The 17,822-nt window shown below is 35.7% G+C and overlaps 1 protein-coding gene across 1 annotated transcript in view; it reads right to left on the reverse strand.

Moving 5' to 3' along the window:
* The window catches only part of LOC149802584 (DNA-dependent protein kinase catalytic subunit-like), a 407,613-nt gene that overhangs the window by 283,398 nt on the left and 106,393 nt on the right, over positions 1–17,822 (reverse strand). The window contains exons 22-25 of the mRNA XM_089951857.1: positions 15,265–15,383; positions 6,865–7,057; positions 4,431–4,648; positions 1,925–2,032 (exon numbers count right to left, since the gene is read on the reverse strand). Coding sequence (XP_089807983.1) covers positions 1,925–2,032; positions 4,431–4,648; positions 6,865–7,057; positions 15,265–15,383 — 638 coding nt within the window. The remainder of the gene's footprint in view (positions 1–1,924; positions 2,033–4,430; positions 4,649–6,864; positions 7,058–15,264; positions 15,384–17,822) is intronic.

Raw genomic sequence — 17,822 nt, forward strand, 5'->3', positions numbered from 1 at the left:
ACACACTGGTCAGTGTTCATTTTGGGGTTTTCCCGGGTTCTTCCTCCACCATTTATACTGGCTGCCACATATAACCTATCCTGTACTGAAAAATGGCATTAAACCCTACAACAACAGCAACAAAAAACAAAAATGGACATGAACATGCATTCTGCCATTCCTTTAAAGTCTATTTTTAGATAAATGTCACAAATTTGACCCAGACTGCACCAATCTTGAGAAGTTCTGTCAGACAGCAGTCTGAACTCCATTTAGTTTAAATCCCAAGAAAGTATCATATAGAATTCAGTGGAAGTTTGTTTTTCTGCAAGTAAAGTGACATCCACATTCACATTAAAGGATTACCCATTATAAACATGTCTATGTACACTCCTGCATTTAGGAGACATTTGGTCTGATCTTTGCACATGTCAAGGATAGTTGTCACATTGATTAAAGATCTGACAGATGCTTCTATCTGCCAAGTACAAAGGAGTCACTAGTTAAGAAACACATGTAAGTAGCACCTGCATTACACTGTACCTTAAAACATTAACATACACCTTGCATTATACTGTACCTTAAAACATTAACATAAACCTTGCATTATACTGTACCTTAAAACATTAACATACACCTTGCATTATACTGTACCTTAAAACATTAACATACACCTTGCGTTATACTGTACCTTAAAACATTAACATACACCTTGCATTATACTGTACCTTAAAACATTAACATACACCTTGCATTATACTGTACCTTAAAACATTAACATACACCTTGCATTATACTGTACCTTAAAACATTAACATACACCTTGCATTACATTGTACAATAACATTAACATACACCTTGCCTTACATTGTATCATATACATTAACAAACACCTTGCATTACACTGTACCATATACAACAGCATACATAAACATAGTTAAATAAAACAAAGGGAGGCTGAAAATATATACCAAGCAGGACCTACAAAAGGGTAGAGTAATGAACTGAATTATATGTACTGGACTGGCAACTGAAATGACACAGATTAATGTGTTGTACAAATAGACATATGCAGTGCAGAACATTCATCTACAATAATGACCGAGTGAGATTAGAAAAATAGATGGAGTATACTTTCCTGAGGTAAACATATTCTAAGGAATCACTCAACTGATGACAGGGAACAAAACAGATCAATATTTGCAAGGCTTCATAGAGTTTACTGACCAGTCACAAGCAGAAATAATCACTAATGACTGACAGGATTTGGAGCTAATTTCTCAGTCTAAAGGCAACCAATTAAGTCAGACTTCTGCCAAGACATGCAAACTACTTTTTAGCACTTCTGTAGCCAAAAGAAGCCAAAAGATATGGTGAAAATACTTTTTAGCTTGGGTGTGCTGGATTTGTATGGTAGTGGATGTACTCCCAATATATTATGATCAGGCAACTTTCTGAATAACAGCAAGTGATGTACTTATTCTACTATAGGTAGTGGTGAGTATTGGAGAGGGGGAGGAGTGGAGCTTTGAAATATGCCAAAAGATGCACGAAGATATGCAATCATAACCCATTGTAGTTCCTCTTGGTATGTTTTGATGGACTGCAGATGTAACAAAGTTAAGGCAAAATATACAAGTCAGCTAGATGTCTCACTGGCCATAATTTATCAAAGGGAGGTAATGATGAAGGAGAAGAGTGGGCAGCTATTACACACTGGGAATTTCTTATTACATACTGCAAGAAAGGCATGTGCATTTGGCAATTCAAAATGCAAGAAAAGAATGCAAAACAAAGACGATTCTTGGAAAGGGTCAATTGCTCTGTGACCCCTCCCCTGCTATTAAGCCCTCTATATAGTCAATAATAAAAGGAAATAAGTGGTGTTTGTCTTTTTTTAAAAATAAAAGTAAGCCAGTAAATAAATATGTGAAAAAAGAATTACATAGATGGCATTCAGAAGAGTCATGGTTTCCTCACTCTCTGCTTTCTTGTTGTTGGTCAGCCAATGTATCATCTGCATACTCAGTGGCTCAAACAGTTGACGGGACACCTTTATTTAAAAAAAAAAAGAAGCATTCTATGCTGTAGAGTGGATATACAGGAACAAAATAAAATAAAGTTTTGATGACCCACTTCCCTCTATTTCACTATTACTTGGATACAGTGATTGGGAAGGAATTCTGGGAGTTTCAGGAACTCCTTACAAACAGATTTTGGCCCCTAGCACAATCAGAACTAGTTCAAAATCATTCCAATATCTAATTTTTGTGATCCATTCCCAAAAATTGTGTTCCACTGTGGTCACATTTTTCTCTTAAATTGAGTTTAGGCCCAAGTTCACAAGTACCCAACAGAAATTCCAGGATTTATGGAGACATTTAAAACTATCACCTTATCTGACAGATGGGATTATCTGAAGCTTGTAATATTTTGTTTCTGTGGGTTTAACAAAACTGTACAGTATGTTCTAAAGAGGAAAATGTAAAACACCATTACCCCATAAAACATAAATGCACATTAAATTTACTCTCAGCATGAAACTTTTAGTAAATCAAATGAATATTTTTTCAGTAGTCCTGAATTTGGGGAGGAATTTAGTTCCTCCATAATACAGTAAAACTTAAAACAATGATGAAAAATATACACACATACTAGTAAAGAGTATGACTAAGTCTATTTCATCATGGGCAAGTCGGTGCTTCCTTTCAGCTTCCTGAAAACAAGACTGGCACCATTTCATTTCTGGCCAGATAGACATCGTGATAGACAAATTGTCTTTAAGACTGGCACCATTCTGATTTAGAACCAACTAGGTATAATAAAATATCTTTTGATGAAATCCCTATCTTGATATGACAGTACACTCAGGAAGAGTAGCGATAACAGGAATTTTAAGATGGCCACCACAATTGTCATACTGGATGTCAGATCAGCATCATTTTCATTCAGGACCAATTAGACACCATGAGATGTTCCTTGTTAAAACCTCATATCAATGAAACTCTGCATTCTGGACAATTTAGACACTGTGAGATGTTTCTTGTTAAAACCTCATATGAATGAGACTCTACATTTAGAAGATGTGGCACTAACAAGATTTCCCAGACGACCAATGTAAAGGTCATTATGATTGTCAGTTTCATTTACAGCCATCCAAACTTCGCAAGTCTTTTTGTACAGGACTAGTATCAATATGACCATCCTTCCAGGAGAAGCAATTACAAGATTTAAAAGATGGCCACTTCTCCACCATACCAGACACCAGACCCATACAATTTTCATCTAGGATCAACCAGACATCATTGGATGTCTTTTGAGTGAAAATCCTCATTTCAATTTGACTTTCCATTTGGGAGTAGTAACTATAAAAAAAATTGTCAAGATGGCCACTGTAACAGCCTTATTGAATATTAGATCAGAACAATTTAAAAAATAATCAAAAAAAATCAACTAAACCTTGGAATGAACATTTGTGTACATTTTCATGGCAAAATAAAAAAAAAATCAACTAAACCTTGGAATGAACATTTGTGTACATTTTCATGGCAAAATCAAAAAAAAATCAACTAAACCTTGGAATGAACATTTGTGTACATTTTCATGGCAAAATCAAAAAAAATCAACTAAACCTTGGAATGAACATTTGTGTACATTTTCATGGCAAAATCAAAAAAAAATCAACTAAACCTTGGAATGAACATTTGTGTACATTTTCATGGCAAAATCAAAAAAAAATCAACTAAACCTTGGAATGAACATTTGTGTACATTTTCATGGCAAAATCAAAAAAAAATCAACTAAACCTTGGAATGAACATTTGTGTACATTTTCATGGCAATTATCCAAGTAGTTTAGAAGAAGAAGCAATGACAAAACTGTGCTAAGATACAGGTGAACAAAACACTTCTGGTCTGTGACCCATGGAGCCAAGAAATGCTATACCAAATCAATAACAAAAACTACCAATGCTGATAGCATGAGAGCTCAAGTATTTTGACCAGATAAGTGAATTTCAAAATTCAGTCAGAAATATGACTTTTGGCAGACGATGGCCTGCACAAAGAAAATCCCAGCACAAATCAGCCGCATCTTTACAAGTGATGATTGTTAGCTATTTTCTGCATAATATTTATGGATATGACTATTATTAGATTGTCATGTGCATAAAGTTTCAATGATAATATGGTGAACTAGTAAAATTATAACATAACAACACTTACGCAAAAATGTTATAAATTTCTGATCTGTATAGGAATTTCTATCTTTACCACTATAAATACTTTTGTTACTGAAATTTGTTTACCTGCTCAAAATAATTATCCTTTAGGCTGTCAAGGTATGTGATTATAAATATTTTTGCAGAAAACTAGATGGTATGCCTAGTGACTGTGAAGAAACAGACTTTATTGAATGGTTCTGAGAAAACATTTCACAGCAAATAAAACTACCTGCTCCACATCACAAGCTAGCTGGAGCATGGCAGGGATTAATTTCTTGTAAAGTGGAGCCATGGAATATCTCTCCTGATTTCTCATATCATCAGGTTGCTGAGCACCCCGACCTAAACAGTAAAGTATTAGGGAATGAAGAAGCTCACAGGCTGCCACTTTGGTCTGTCGATCACTTGACTTGCTGGCCAGCTCAACTACATGTGGCAAGAAAGGATCTGAAAAAATGGAAACAGAATACACAATGTTAAGTTACAGCCATATGTAAACATTATCTGATAGCAAATATATGTAAAATTTAATTTACCTGCAAAGAATCTCTCAAACTGCTCTTACTGAATTTTGAAAAAGAATACTCAAATGCAAAAGTAAATAAAATTTTAGAACTCAAAGGTTCTGGAACTGCCAGGTATCTAGCACAGAAGACCTGTAGTTTTAATTAATTCAAATTCCAAAAAAGAACTTCCTCACTCACCAAAAATGTAATACTGTAAAATATTTCTTTTCAAAGGCAAAGGAAATGATTACTGTGTCAATGTAAAATAGTATCCAACAATTAAAACAATTCTACGATATGATTTTGCATGTTACTGCATGTATGTATTTGACCTCATTTCAAACCCATCAATCTGCATCAATGTTCTCATCTAAAATATATTATTTGCTTTACTGTACACCAAGCAAATAAAACAACTTTAACTAAATATTTATCTAAATGTGTCAATTTAACACAATTATATGATGTAATACAGAGATGTGAATGTTAATATACTCTATATCGCTACTCAACTTTGAGGCAAGTGATCAAAAAAGTCCAAAAGAAAACAATGCCTTGCCTGACAATCATGCTATGAGTTAATACAGAATACAATGCCTTGCCTAGCAATCATGTTACGAGTTAATTCAGAATACAATGCCTTGCCTGACAATCATGTTATGAATTAATTCTGAATACAATGCCATGCCTGACAATCATGCTATGAGTTAATTCAGAATACAATGCCTTACCTGACAATCATGCTATGAGTTAATTCACAATACAATGCCTTGACCGAAAATAATGCTAGGTAACACAGGAAATTTCCAACAAACTGTAAACAAAATTTGTTTCTTAACAATTCTAAAGTCAGAGTTAAGGCTGTATCCAGGACTCAAACTTTGCAAATATTCTGATCCTACATGACATCAGACACATAGGCCCAACTCCTACCCTCAATCATGGTTAAAAGTCAATCAAGCAATATAAATGAAATAAATATAACATACAATCATGAACATAAGTCAACACACAATACAAATTAAATATACATAACAAATGACAATGGACCACTCTGGTGGCCTAATGGCTAGAGCATCCACCTCAGATGCAGATGGCTGCAGGTTCAAACCCAGGCTAAGTCATACCAAAAACTTAAAAAATGGTACTAACAGCTGCCTTGCTAAGCACTCAGCATTAATAGGTTAGTGTTAGGACGGGTCGGCCTAGTGTCAGGATAATGTGACTGGGTGGGACATCACGCTATATGTCTGCAACATGGTGTCCCAGTGCTGGACATCACTATAAACTGCCACAGCAGACATCATAGCAATATGACTGAATAATTGTTAAAGCCACATTAAAAATCCAAATCACACACACACACACACACACACACACACAAAAATGACAATGGCTTTCCCGACAGTAGCACAGAATACAAGATTTTGCCCAACAAAACACAAAATACAATGCATTGCCTGACAAAATCACAGAATACAATGCCTTGATTGACAGTAATGCAGAATACAATACCTGGCCTAACAGGAACACAGAATACAATGCCTTGCCTGACAGTAACACAGAATACAATGCCTTGCCCAACAGTAACACAGAATGCAATGCCTTGCCTGACAGTAACACAGAATACAATGCCTTGCCACACAGCAACATATAATATAATGATAATGCCTTGTCTGACAATATCAGAGAATACAATGCCTTGACTGACAGTAACACAGAATACAATGCCATGACTAACACAGAATACAATGCCTTGATTGACAGTAACACAGAATACAATGACTTGACTGACAGTAAGACAGAACACAATGCCTTGCTGAATTATAATGCTATTTAACACAGAATACCATTACAATTCTTACTACTGCAAAACACAAAATGCAATGTCTTGCTTAATAACACTGCTATTAAGTACCACAAAATCCAATGCTTGCCTACCAAAAATACTATGTAACACAGAACACAATGCATTGCCTCACAATAATGACTTGGATAACAATGCTTATGACTTTAAGAACACTTTAACAAAATATCTTTACATTTAAGCTAATAGCCATGTGGCTGCTGCCTTAATCACAGGCAGAAAGTAATACCAATCTCTTGCCACAAGCTAAAGCAGGTGATATAAATATGGAATGGACCTTGTTTACATACCAAAGTATATTGTTGGCTTCATGTCCACAAAAGGTATATCAAATCTGAGGTGTTGCTGAGTGTCCCAAGCTATGGCCCTCTCACTTATTTCCTCTTCAGATTTTGCAAGCAGGGCTACATTCAGACTCCCTCCCAGTTCTCCCAGGTACCTCACTATCCTCTGCTTCACCTCCGCAAGCTGAGACTGATAGGTCTGACCAAAATATGACAAGAAAAGACTTCGTTAGAAGATACATTTCTTTAATTTAAAAGTCCGCCATAATGACCTCTAAGCTAGGTTTTAGGGTCATGGAGCAATTCCTTTTGCATGATTATGTCTTCAATACTTCCAGGTTACTGCATTTTCATGGGAAAATATGAACGAGTTTTTCTGTGAATAATATTGCATGACATCTGAGAGTGAAGTATTATTCAAGAAAAATGAGTTCATATTTTCCCATACAAATGCAGTAACCTTTTTATTATATACTCATTTTGTTATTCTACTTAAGGCTTATTTATACAAAAGTACTCTATAAGAAAGTGCATTGCAACCACTATTCCATTAGGGCTGTTCCAGTAAAACATATATCCCCCCCCCGGGGACGGCACTTAAAAAAACTTCTGTAGGAGGTTGTGTTTCGAACTATTTTGATTCTGACAGTGGAAGGTTGGTTAAGAAAGTCACTTCTGTTGTAGGTTGTGCTAACAAAATGAGAAATCGCTTGTGGGGTTGTCAGAAAGAAGAAAGAAAAAAAACAAATATATATTTAAAATCGCATCTACCCCCCTCCAAGCGGTCTAACATGAATAAAACATTGGGTCAGAACATGATGCCAGTACACACGAGTACACGTAATTTGTACAAATTCGCGTACTTTTAAAGCAGTGCTATGCGTTCGGCAAATTACGTCAACGCCGCAGATATAAAAAATGTCCTTTGCGCAGTATGCAATTTTTATTAAACTTTTAACTTTAACTGTAAAAGTGCATTTCGCGACGTAATTCGCGCTGCCACGGCTTCTCTCAGCGCTTGATGCGACATCAAGATATCTGGATACTTCGGTTCGACATGAATGGCTTTTAAACTAAATTTGATTCGTTCATTGGCCATGGAACAAGCATTTTATGGAGTTTTAGCCTTACTTTCATTGTGGAAGTTTTACAAATACGTGTTTCCAATAACGGCCACATAGAAAACCAAAATGGTTGAATCACAACACGGTTTGTCTTCAGACAATGTTTTCGTCGGCAAATACTGGCTGGTGATAGCTATGATGACAATATATCGGTCTGTTGGACACTGGAAAAATGACACTGGAAATACCAGTGTGTGATTTTGAGCCTAAAATTGATGCTGAACATGAGTCCAATATACGTGTTGGATGGACAATATGCTGGTTATATTTATTAAATATACCAATGTCTAAACAAGCAGACTATGGGAATGTTGGACTTAAAACCCTAATACAGCATGGAAGAGAAAAATCTGGCATAAGAGGCAGAAAAACACTGATTCAAGGAAGTGAATCTTTGGCAGGGTTCATGTTAGTGAAAACTGACAGAGGTCTCAGAAACGCTTATAATCACGCGTATTTGGACGCCAATTTTTTTTTATTTAGGCGGGCGGTAAAATTCAAAGACTTGCCAGTCCTGCTACAGTCACCTGCATAGTGGGAAAATGTGTTGTTCAGTTAGCTGTGATGATATTTACAATGACAGAATTTAGTGGTTGAAAGCCCCCCCCCCCCGTCGTCACCATTATAAGAGTACATCAAAAGAACATGCTGCAATAGCTAAGTGGTGAGATCAAAGGCTTTGACTGGCAGCTGGGTAGGAAAATCTACTGATATTTACAGTGCTTGAATTCAGAGGCAGAAATACCCAGAGATGTACATGTGGTCATTTATAACAGTACATCAAATAAACAACTTTAGCTTTCATTCTTGTGTTCATTTCCGAGTGTAACGGAATAAGCAGTGCATGTGACCTCGGAATTATGACATGTTGAGACATAGACTTGAATGAGTATTTTGGGGTTCAATGGCAAACTGACGAAGATTGTGAGATTCAGGAGAGGGCTAAAGTTGCTAGAACTGATAGTTTGAAAGGGACATTAGCCAAGTTTAAGAAAGTGTGTGATGCCTTGCTTAGTGCTTTGAATAAGACCTTCCTTGGATTGAAAAAATTCAGACTCACTCTGATGGACAAGCAAGAGCTATGTCAGTGTTTTAAAGAATGTAGAAATTAAACTCTATGGCAACCAATAGTTCTTATAATTGGCATAGTGTTCTGAGAGGATACTGCAACTTTTCCTGATGGGACTCGTATTTTTACCAAAATGGGAGCCATATACTCTTAGTTTTAAAATTCTAACGAGACCTCTGGTTCAAAACTTTTCTTTTTGGGACAGAGATATCCAAGAGAGAATACCCATGGGGCCATACATGTGAGATGTTGAAAACTGCACAGCCATAAAGAACAGTAACTTGTTCAAGCTAGTTATGCATATGCGTTTCAGACAGCAGGCAATGAAAGCAGTTCACAGCACAGAATAATATTTGTACACCGAGGAGGAGGATCATATTAAATTCAGAAACAATTAACAGATTAATGCTCATAGAGAACATCAGAGAATCCCCATGCAACATAATTAAGTGTGTGTAGATCTCAAGTTGGCAGAACCACTGAGCAACAAAAGAAGAGAAAGACAAACTTTTGTATCATGCAGATGTATGACCAAATGATGTACATGCTCTCTATGTACAAAAATTAAATGACATTAAACATAAGAGACTGACTGATCTGTGTAAACTCAAAGCAAGATGGATACAAATTTGTCCTGTTTGTGTTCGGTTCTTCCTATGTATATTTTGATCATGGTGGTATTTTCTGCAGACCTTTTGGCACTTAGTTCCAAGCCATCATTTGGTATTTGTATTGCTAAATGGATAACTAAAAATGTATATTATCTAGTACAATACATTTTCAAGCAGTATCATTAACTGATGATGAAATTGATGAAAAAATACTTAATGTCATTCTGATATATGGATTCTTTACTACACTACTAATCTGTTCATCCTGATTCTTTTTTTTTTTACCATTTCCTTTAGCCTTACTGGTACCAGTGCCTTTAATAAAATTGTAAATTCTATTTTCTTGCAATCTAAATATTTGTAATGATGTGTTATTGTCAAAAAGTAAAATATGCTTAGTGTTGTAAAATCTAAAACTAATAATTAGCAAGGGACTAAAGTAAAAAGTGGACAGAAATTATTGCCATATTACAGTGCTGTTAGAAACAACAGAATAGTTGTACAAGATGTATTTTGCACAAAGTTGTAGAACTAGCGCTCATATTGTCACCACATATTCTACTTAAATAATTATATCATTATTTCTGCATATTCCTATCGGTATTTTCCCAATGGTAGTAATTTTCTGATCTGATGTTCATTTCTTGTGCAATTTTTACACATCAAGAATTCTCACCGTATCATTAAAAAACAATGTAATCTGCACCAAATTGAGTTGTTTGAGAAGAAATTAAATTTTTTAACCCAAAAATCACTGAAGCTACGAGTTCTTGCATTAAAGTCTCACATTAAATAACATTTGAAGTAGCCATGATAGTAGTTTAGGATGCAACTGTACCAATTTCACCTTTGGCATATCCTAATCTTGAATGTGATGGAGGAACATAGTTCCAAAATAAACACATCAATTTAGAACCTGTTCATTGACTATGAATCAAGTATCCGAGTACAACTGAATTGTTAGAAATTTTTGAGTTCTTTTGACAACATCATAATTAGCTGTCAAATATGGAGTAAGCCTATAGACTTTATGCAATTCCAACCAAGACCCCACCACAACCACGTGACCATGCCCAATGACTTCACAGTAATAATCGCTATACAACTAGAGATGACATCTCTTCGAGAATTTTGATTTCAGTAGAGCTGTAACAGAGTGGAACAGTAAGAAAGAGTGACAGATATTTAAGTGTTAGGGAGATATATAATAATGGCTATTCCCACCACCACCACTTCCTCATTGCAGATCACACACACACAAAACTTAGAGTACATCCTGAAATCCTGGCAGCATCCCTGCAGAGGAGATAACTTGACTATTCAATTTTATTGGTCTCTGGTTATCCCATGGTATTTCTGTTACTTGAACATTATCTTACAGTGTGTCCATTCAGCATGGTTGAAAAAGGCTTACAACCATTGAGAGTTGTTCAAGGACTTACATTACTACAGATGTGAAAGAACGAGAACCATACTATAAATCAGTGAAGATAAAATAGAGTATATATGTGTTTGACCGTCCCTGATTGGTTGATAATGAAAGTACGTTTTAGTAAAAACAATCTTTTGAGAGCTTGTTCTACTTGTAACTGAAAAAAGTGAGGGACATTGTTTTATTAACATAAATTCCATCCCTTTACAGACTCGAGTTTGGACGACTCATTACTGAAATCAGCAGCTGACTCTTTGGTGCAGTATTGAAAGCACACATTTCAAATTTGTATAGATCCAGAAAATGGTGCGGCTGTTATGTTTTTTTTTCTTCACAAAAGCTGTAGTTATAGATGTGTCTATACTGATATAAACTTAATCATGAGCACTCAAAATTTTAAGTTACTGAATTTTAATATCGTGGTGTTTGCACAAATTTACAGTGGGAACTGAATTAGTGCAGAGTCCTGAACTCTTTAGTTTTGTGCAGAAATATGGAATCCAAGCAGAATACATCCAGAAATGTAGAGGTTTTCAATTCTGGATTTAGTCTCCCCATTGTGTTTCACACTGATATGCATATTCACAGAACATTTGTATAGTAGTAGGAAAAGTAAGTGAGAAATTTAGATACATATCATAAACAAGACAAACACTATGTGGCGGGAGAAGATCATAAGAACAGGCTGGAATGGAGAAGTATAATACAAATAATAATGAGTAGAAGTGTGCCTCTTTTTTTTATGTTTGCAACATTATTTTCTTAGCTTCAGTAAGAAATTTCATCAAAAGGAAGACAATAAAGGGTGTACAGTTAACTAAACTAATATGAATTTAGCTACTTAAAAGCTGTATCAAATTGATTTTAACCTTCTGGTCTGTTTCTGTTCATTCTGGTGATATGTCCACTGAATCAGTATGGTTGGAAAAAATATTTGGCAAATTTAAAAAATTAAAAATCTTTTGGCAGATTATGATTATACCCTACTTCTGCCTGAGAGATGTGAATACTTTTATTTCTTGGTTTGTTGATTGTGATTGTTACTCAATTCAAATGCATCATTGAAAAACACTGATGCATTCTCATACTTAGTTACAAATATTTATTACAGATGCATATCATTAAATATTGGTGAATATAGCTTGATTAAGTTATAACAGTTCTAGTTGGAACAATGAACATTGTTGAGAAAATCTAAGTGAGCTAAAATGTAAACCTTTTGGCAGCGTGTGATGCAGGATTGCCCAAGACTTTTCCATCTCATATGTTCACCATGAAAAATCCATTTGCACCAACTGATGATGACTTTTAGGTAACTGTCAGAAATGCATAATTGACGATATTCGACGATATTCTAAGGTCTACAAAAATTACTTGAGTCAAAAGTTTATAAACTCATACAGCAGTGGCAAAAATGATTGACTAATACCTTTGATTCTGTTGCCATGGTTGATTAGTTGGTTGATTCAGTGTGGTTTGATTTTGGGTTTTTTGGTGATTTTTTTTACAGTATATTAGGTGGATGAAGAACCCCGAAAGACCACCAACCTAAATTGATTGATCTGTGACACAAACTCACTCTGTGAGATGTTTAAGTGATGTAAAAGCAAGCACCTTAGTACACTTGGGCATATGGAGCCTCTGCTGATTTGACGTTTATCTCCAACAGCTGAAGCCATTTAGACAAGATATCTCGGGGTTTCAGTAGATCATTATGGCCTTTATACCGTTTTCAGATGAAGAGAATCTATATATGGTAGCCAGTTTTACTGCTGAAGAAAATCCATGTCCTTTTGAAACACCAAACACCACCTATGTAGAACCACTGACCTTCCACAAGTAACTGGCAACATTCTCACTTACATATTGGAGGCAAGTAATCACATGACAAGCATCTAGTACCACTGTCATGGAAGCCCCTCAGATATGTATCACAAGACAAGTATCTTATACCACTCTGCCATGAAAGCCCCTCAGGCCATAGGTATAAGTCTTATATGAAAGACTAGAAGTGGGAGATAGAACCTGTGACAACTGAATTGAAAGTGCAGAATGTTACTGCTAGGCCATCAGTGATAATTATGTTGCTGTTGACAATACAGTTAACTGTAATGACATTGATTTTATGAGTGCTCTGGGAAAAATGATTCTTTGACTTTCATGCATTTTTTTAAATCTGTGATATAAAAATGTTTGACTTGCTATATTTTTTTATAACTTTATATTAGTCTTGCAACAAGGCGTAAAAATAAGACATCGGTAACTGAAAAAGATGTTCTTACAAGAAATGATATAGTGTAAAAGTAGGCAAATGATGCAACATCACTTCCACAGGCATCATTAATTTTTTTCTTCTGACAAATCATGTAAGTTTACCAAAACATTTATTGGAAAAAATAATAACAATGAATCATAGAATCTGACCACACATTTAAAGCAATACAATATTTAACTATTATTCTAATCAAAAGCAGCATGCCTGAGAACAGAGAAAAATAGCAAGACATATTGATCACTTTAGGAAACACAGAGTTTAGTAAGGATACAAATTCATGATTTCTGTATTAGAATAGAAATATCTATTATAAAATCTGTATTCATGGATGTTAAATTAGTAGGTATTAAGGGGCTGATCAATGACATCTACAAATAATAAGCCACCATGAAATTCTGTGATTTCACAGTATCAGAGACATACTTGGCTGACAGACAAACAAACAAAAGGACAAAAGACTGATTATAATGAATGAATACAAAATAAAAATATGCAGTAGATTACCTCCAGCCAGCTGTCATTTAAATCGCTTCTGTCCCCAACCCAATATTAAAATCGCTTCTACCGCCCACTAACCCATAGCCAGAAATTATGTTAAAAAATATACTTCTGTAGGGGGCAGTGTTTTTCGATTAAAACACATCTGATGGTGGATCATAATTTTTTTAAATTGCTTCTGTTGTGGGTTGGTTGAATTTGAAAGTGTCTTCCCCCCAGGGGGTATATGTTTTACTGGAACAGCCCTTAGGTCTGGAATGGATGGATTTTTTTTTATGTTGATCCAACTTAATTCTGCTTTTCGGATTATGATGTACTGGATTTTTTGGGTCAATTCAGTGCAAACTTCAGTGGGAAATGTACCTGAAATTCCAGTACAGTTTCGGTGTGTATCAGGTTATGCAGGACATGTCATAAGTAATAAGAAAGCACATTTTGAGGAAGTTCAGGATGCATAAGCATAAGTATATTTATTTCCATTTTTATTACCAGCTAAAGAAGACATATGTTTATGCCCTATCACTTGCATGCTTGCTGTTGGAGGGACCCCAGCTATGACCTGTATTAAACAGTGTGTGTCTTCTATCACTATCCTTTTTCGTGAAAAGGGCCCATTTTAACATTTTATATGAGACTATATTAAATGCTACATAAAATGAGTTACTATACAAAATAATTTCATTTGTGAAATAGAAATATTGATTGAAACTATCCTCAGTCCTTTTCACATCAGGTATGTCCTTTCACAATAAGAACAAATCCTCTTCATGAAATGGAGTTCTTTTCACATTTTATACCCACAAATTTTTAAGCTCCAAACCTACTTGCACAACATTTGCATTTCCCAAAAAACTGAATTCCACATGTTTTCTTCACAATCTGACTGGTCTTTACTATTATGATCATGTATGATAGATTATACTCAACTTATTTCTAGGTTACAACCAGTTTAACTGTTACAGGAATTTATATGCAGTAAAGCATGTTTATAATAACACTGCAAGGCACCCCCCTCAGCACTTTGTATCCATTATTCATTGCATGAAAATTCCCTATTATAATGAATGTGACCAGATCAGTGGGAATTCACTTTATACTGAGACTAAATTAGTTACATCCATGTTTGTCCTAGCCATGTTTTCTATTTTATCATTAGTGTAATCAAAAATAAAAATTGGCTACTAATTGCTAAAGTAGACTACTAATTTCGACAATAATACTTCCATAATCAATTTTGAAGCCAAGTGATTTGAAAATTTAACTATCCCTAAAACAAAACTACATGCAATTGTCAAGCAAACAAACATAAAAACTGAACCCTGATTGCAAATAACAGGATCCAGTGTGTAATGAATTGTTTGCTGTGAACAGACTGCCTGTTCTGAAGATGTACAAACCATTTTTCCAGTATCCATTTTGCTTCCTTTAATCAGGCGCACTGAGAACTTTTTTCTCCCTTTGCCTGTCTTGCTTTTGGTCATGTTCAGTGTATTTTCAACATTTACATCTTCAGAACCTGTGCCATGAAAGAACATAATCAACACTATAAATATAATCATTAGCAATATATGAAAGAAATACAGGACTGTATAAATTGTCATAATATACATGAATACACATAAAGTACACCTTGCAAATGTTATAATGTTATAACTTATAGTCTTAAAATAAATAACAGAAAAAAGTGAAAACAAAAGAAATTTTGTAAAATTGAACTATAATTTATTTCCCATAAGTAGAAAGTGAAAAATTAAAAATAACTTACAGTATGGTGAATGAAATCCTAAACAGTCCTAAAAGTTCTATCACAAATCCAAAAGTATCAACTATTCCAAATGAGTTCCAACGGTGTCACAAATGAAGTCCAATCTATTGTGATGATGTGTTAATAGTCCTGATGTAACACAATCATATAATCCAAAATGTCTTTAAATGAATATACAGTAATTCCAAAACAGCTTCTAAACCCTTAAGTCTGGGTACTTTATAATTCCAATGAATAATTGAAATATATTAAAAATAAATTAATTCCACAAAACTGAATGAAACACAACTATCTGCCTCCTCTAAGACTGATGTTTATCCTAGGAATAAATTATTTGTAGTTTATGTGCCCGTGATTTAGATTTTTCACATAGCTCTAACAATCTTTCAGTCATATTGCTAAATTGTCTGCAGTGTAGCAGTATATAGTGATGTCAAGCAGCATCATGCCATGGTCATGTGTCATTATGTCCCACCCATTCACATTATCCTGACACCAGGCCAATCAATTCCAATACTAACTTCTTAACGTTGAGCACCAAACAAGACAGATGCTAGTTGCACTATTATATGGGAACCCCAACTGTGTGCACTGGCATCAGTACATACTGTTATTTCCACTTAGGGCTTCTATAGAGGGATTCCCATGGTCAGCCAGCCAGGGTTGCACCACTGATGCAGAAATGTCATGACTATTTGATCGTGAGGACTTTAAATGGGTCACCATTGTGCTTGCAATGTCCACATAAAAAAGACAGTTTAGCGGGATCAAGTCTGCTGCCACAATCAATAAACCAATTTGCAATAATTCTCTCACAGAAATCTAAGTCCTCTTTCAAATGGACTCAAGAGTTGAATGATTCTTATAATGTGAACGTGAGGAAGTCACAGCCGATTACGGCTGATTAAAAATTCATATCTGAATAGACAAATTATGGGAAGGACAGAGGTCTGACTTTTCCCAGTTCACTAGAAAGCCTGGATGATATAAATGAGAGGAGAGATTGTTCCTGCCTTAGGGTGTAATAGCTCTTACCATATGTTTCTGGAGGATGTCATCCAGGTATGCTGCCATCGTTGCAGATGACGTCAATCAGAACAGGGTGCTGACATAATCCATAACACATTACATTTATAGTATTGTGTAAAAGCCCAAGGGCTGATGTTAAGGCCCAAGGGAGAACTTTGAACTGATAAACTGATAACTGCCATGGTAAGCAAAACATAGAAAATAGTCATGACACAGGGTATATTGGGGATGTGAACAAATGCAATGGTCAGATGGAGACTGATGCCATACTCGTCCGTTCATATAGAAAGGCGGATTGAACCTGCCATCTCCATCTTGAATTTTGGAGGCGCAATAAATTGGTTGAAGCAACTCAAGTCAGTGATGGGTCTTAACTTGCTGTTTGCTTTCCAAACAAGAAACAGCCTTCAATTGAACCCCAGAGATTGTAGTCTTTGCACAAGCTCCACTGCCTGTTTTTGTGAGCAACCATATTTCCTGTTGTACAAAAGGCATCCTTCTCCAGGTCTGATGGTGCATCCATGAAGAGGGGAAAGAGGGGATGAGGTTATTGATGAATGAAACTCGAAGCCCCTCCAATGACCTGGATCAATATTGATGTGATAAGAACATCCCCTGTCCTGCAGATGCTTAACATTTCTTCATACTGGCAGGGTCTGAATGGTTCCAAATGCCCACATGGCTTGAGCGGCGAGGTGGTGGGGCAGTTCCTGAGCTGCCTGCATCCGAACTTCCTCTATTCTTCCTCCAAAGCAACAGTGACCCGAACAGGATCGTCCAAAAAGGGAGGGTTTGAGCAACACAGATCACAGACATACAACACATCGTATCAGGAGTAAATATGCCAAACTTATTAAAACTATTGGCCATGGTATGGTGAGCAGCACTGGTCAATGACCCTAGGAATCCGGACCTTTGCCTCCAAAGTTTGGCTATTGCCACTTGTCTCCATCTAGTCTGAAAGGTGCCAATGAGACCAAATCCAACAATGAAGAATGTGCAACAGCACCTCAAACCAGCTCTGACAGGCATGGTGTATATTTGTCTGCTTTATAAAACAGACAAGTGGACATATGAACAGCTGCTATATTCTTGTCAAGTGCTGGGAGATCAGTACCAAATGCTTCTGTTGCCTTAAGTCAAGCCAGCTGGGGAGGGAAC

This window comes from Sinohyriopsis cumingii, chromosome 3, assembly GCF_028554795.1.
Source record: "Sinohyriopsis cumingii isolate HCF-2022 chromosome 3, ASM2855479v2, whole genome shotgun sequence".
NCBI lineage: Eukaryota > Metazoa > Mollusca > Bivalvia > Unionida > Unionidae > Sinohyriopsis > Sinohyriopsis cumingii.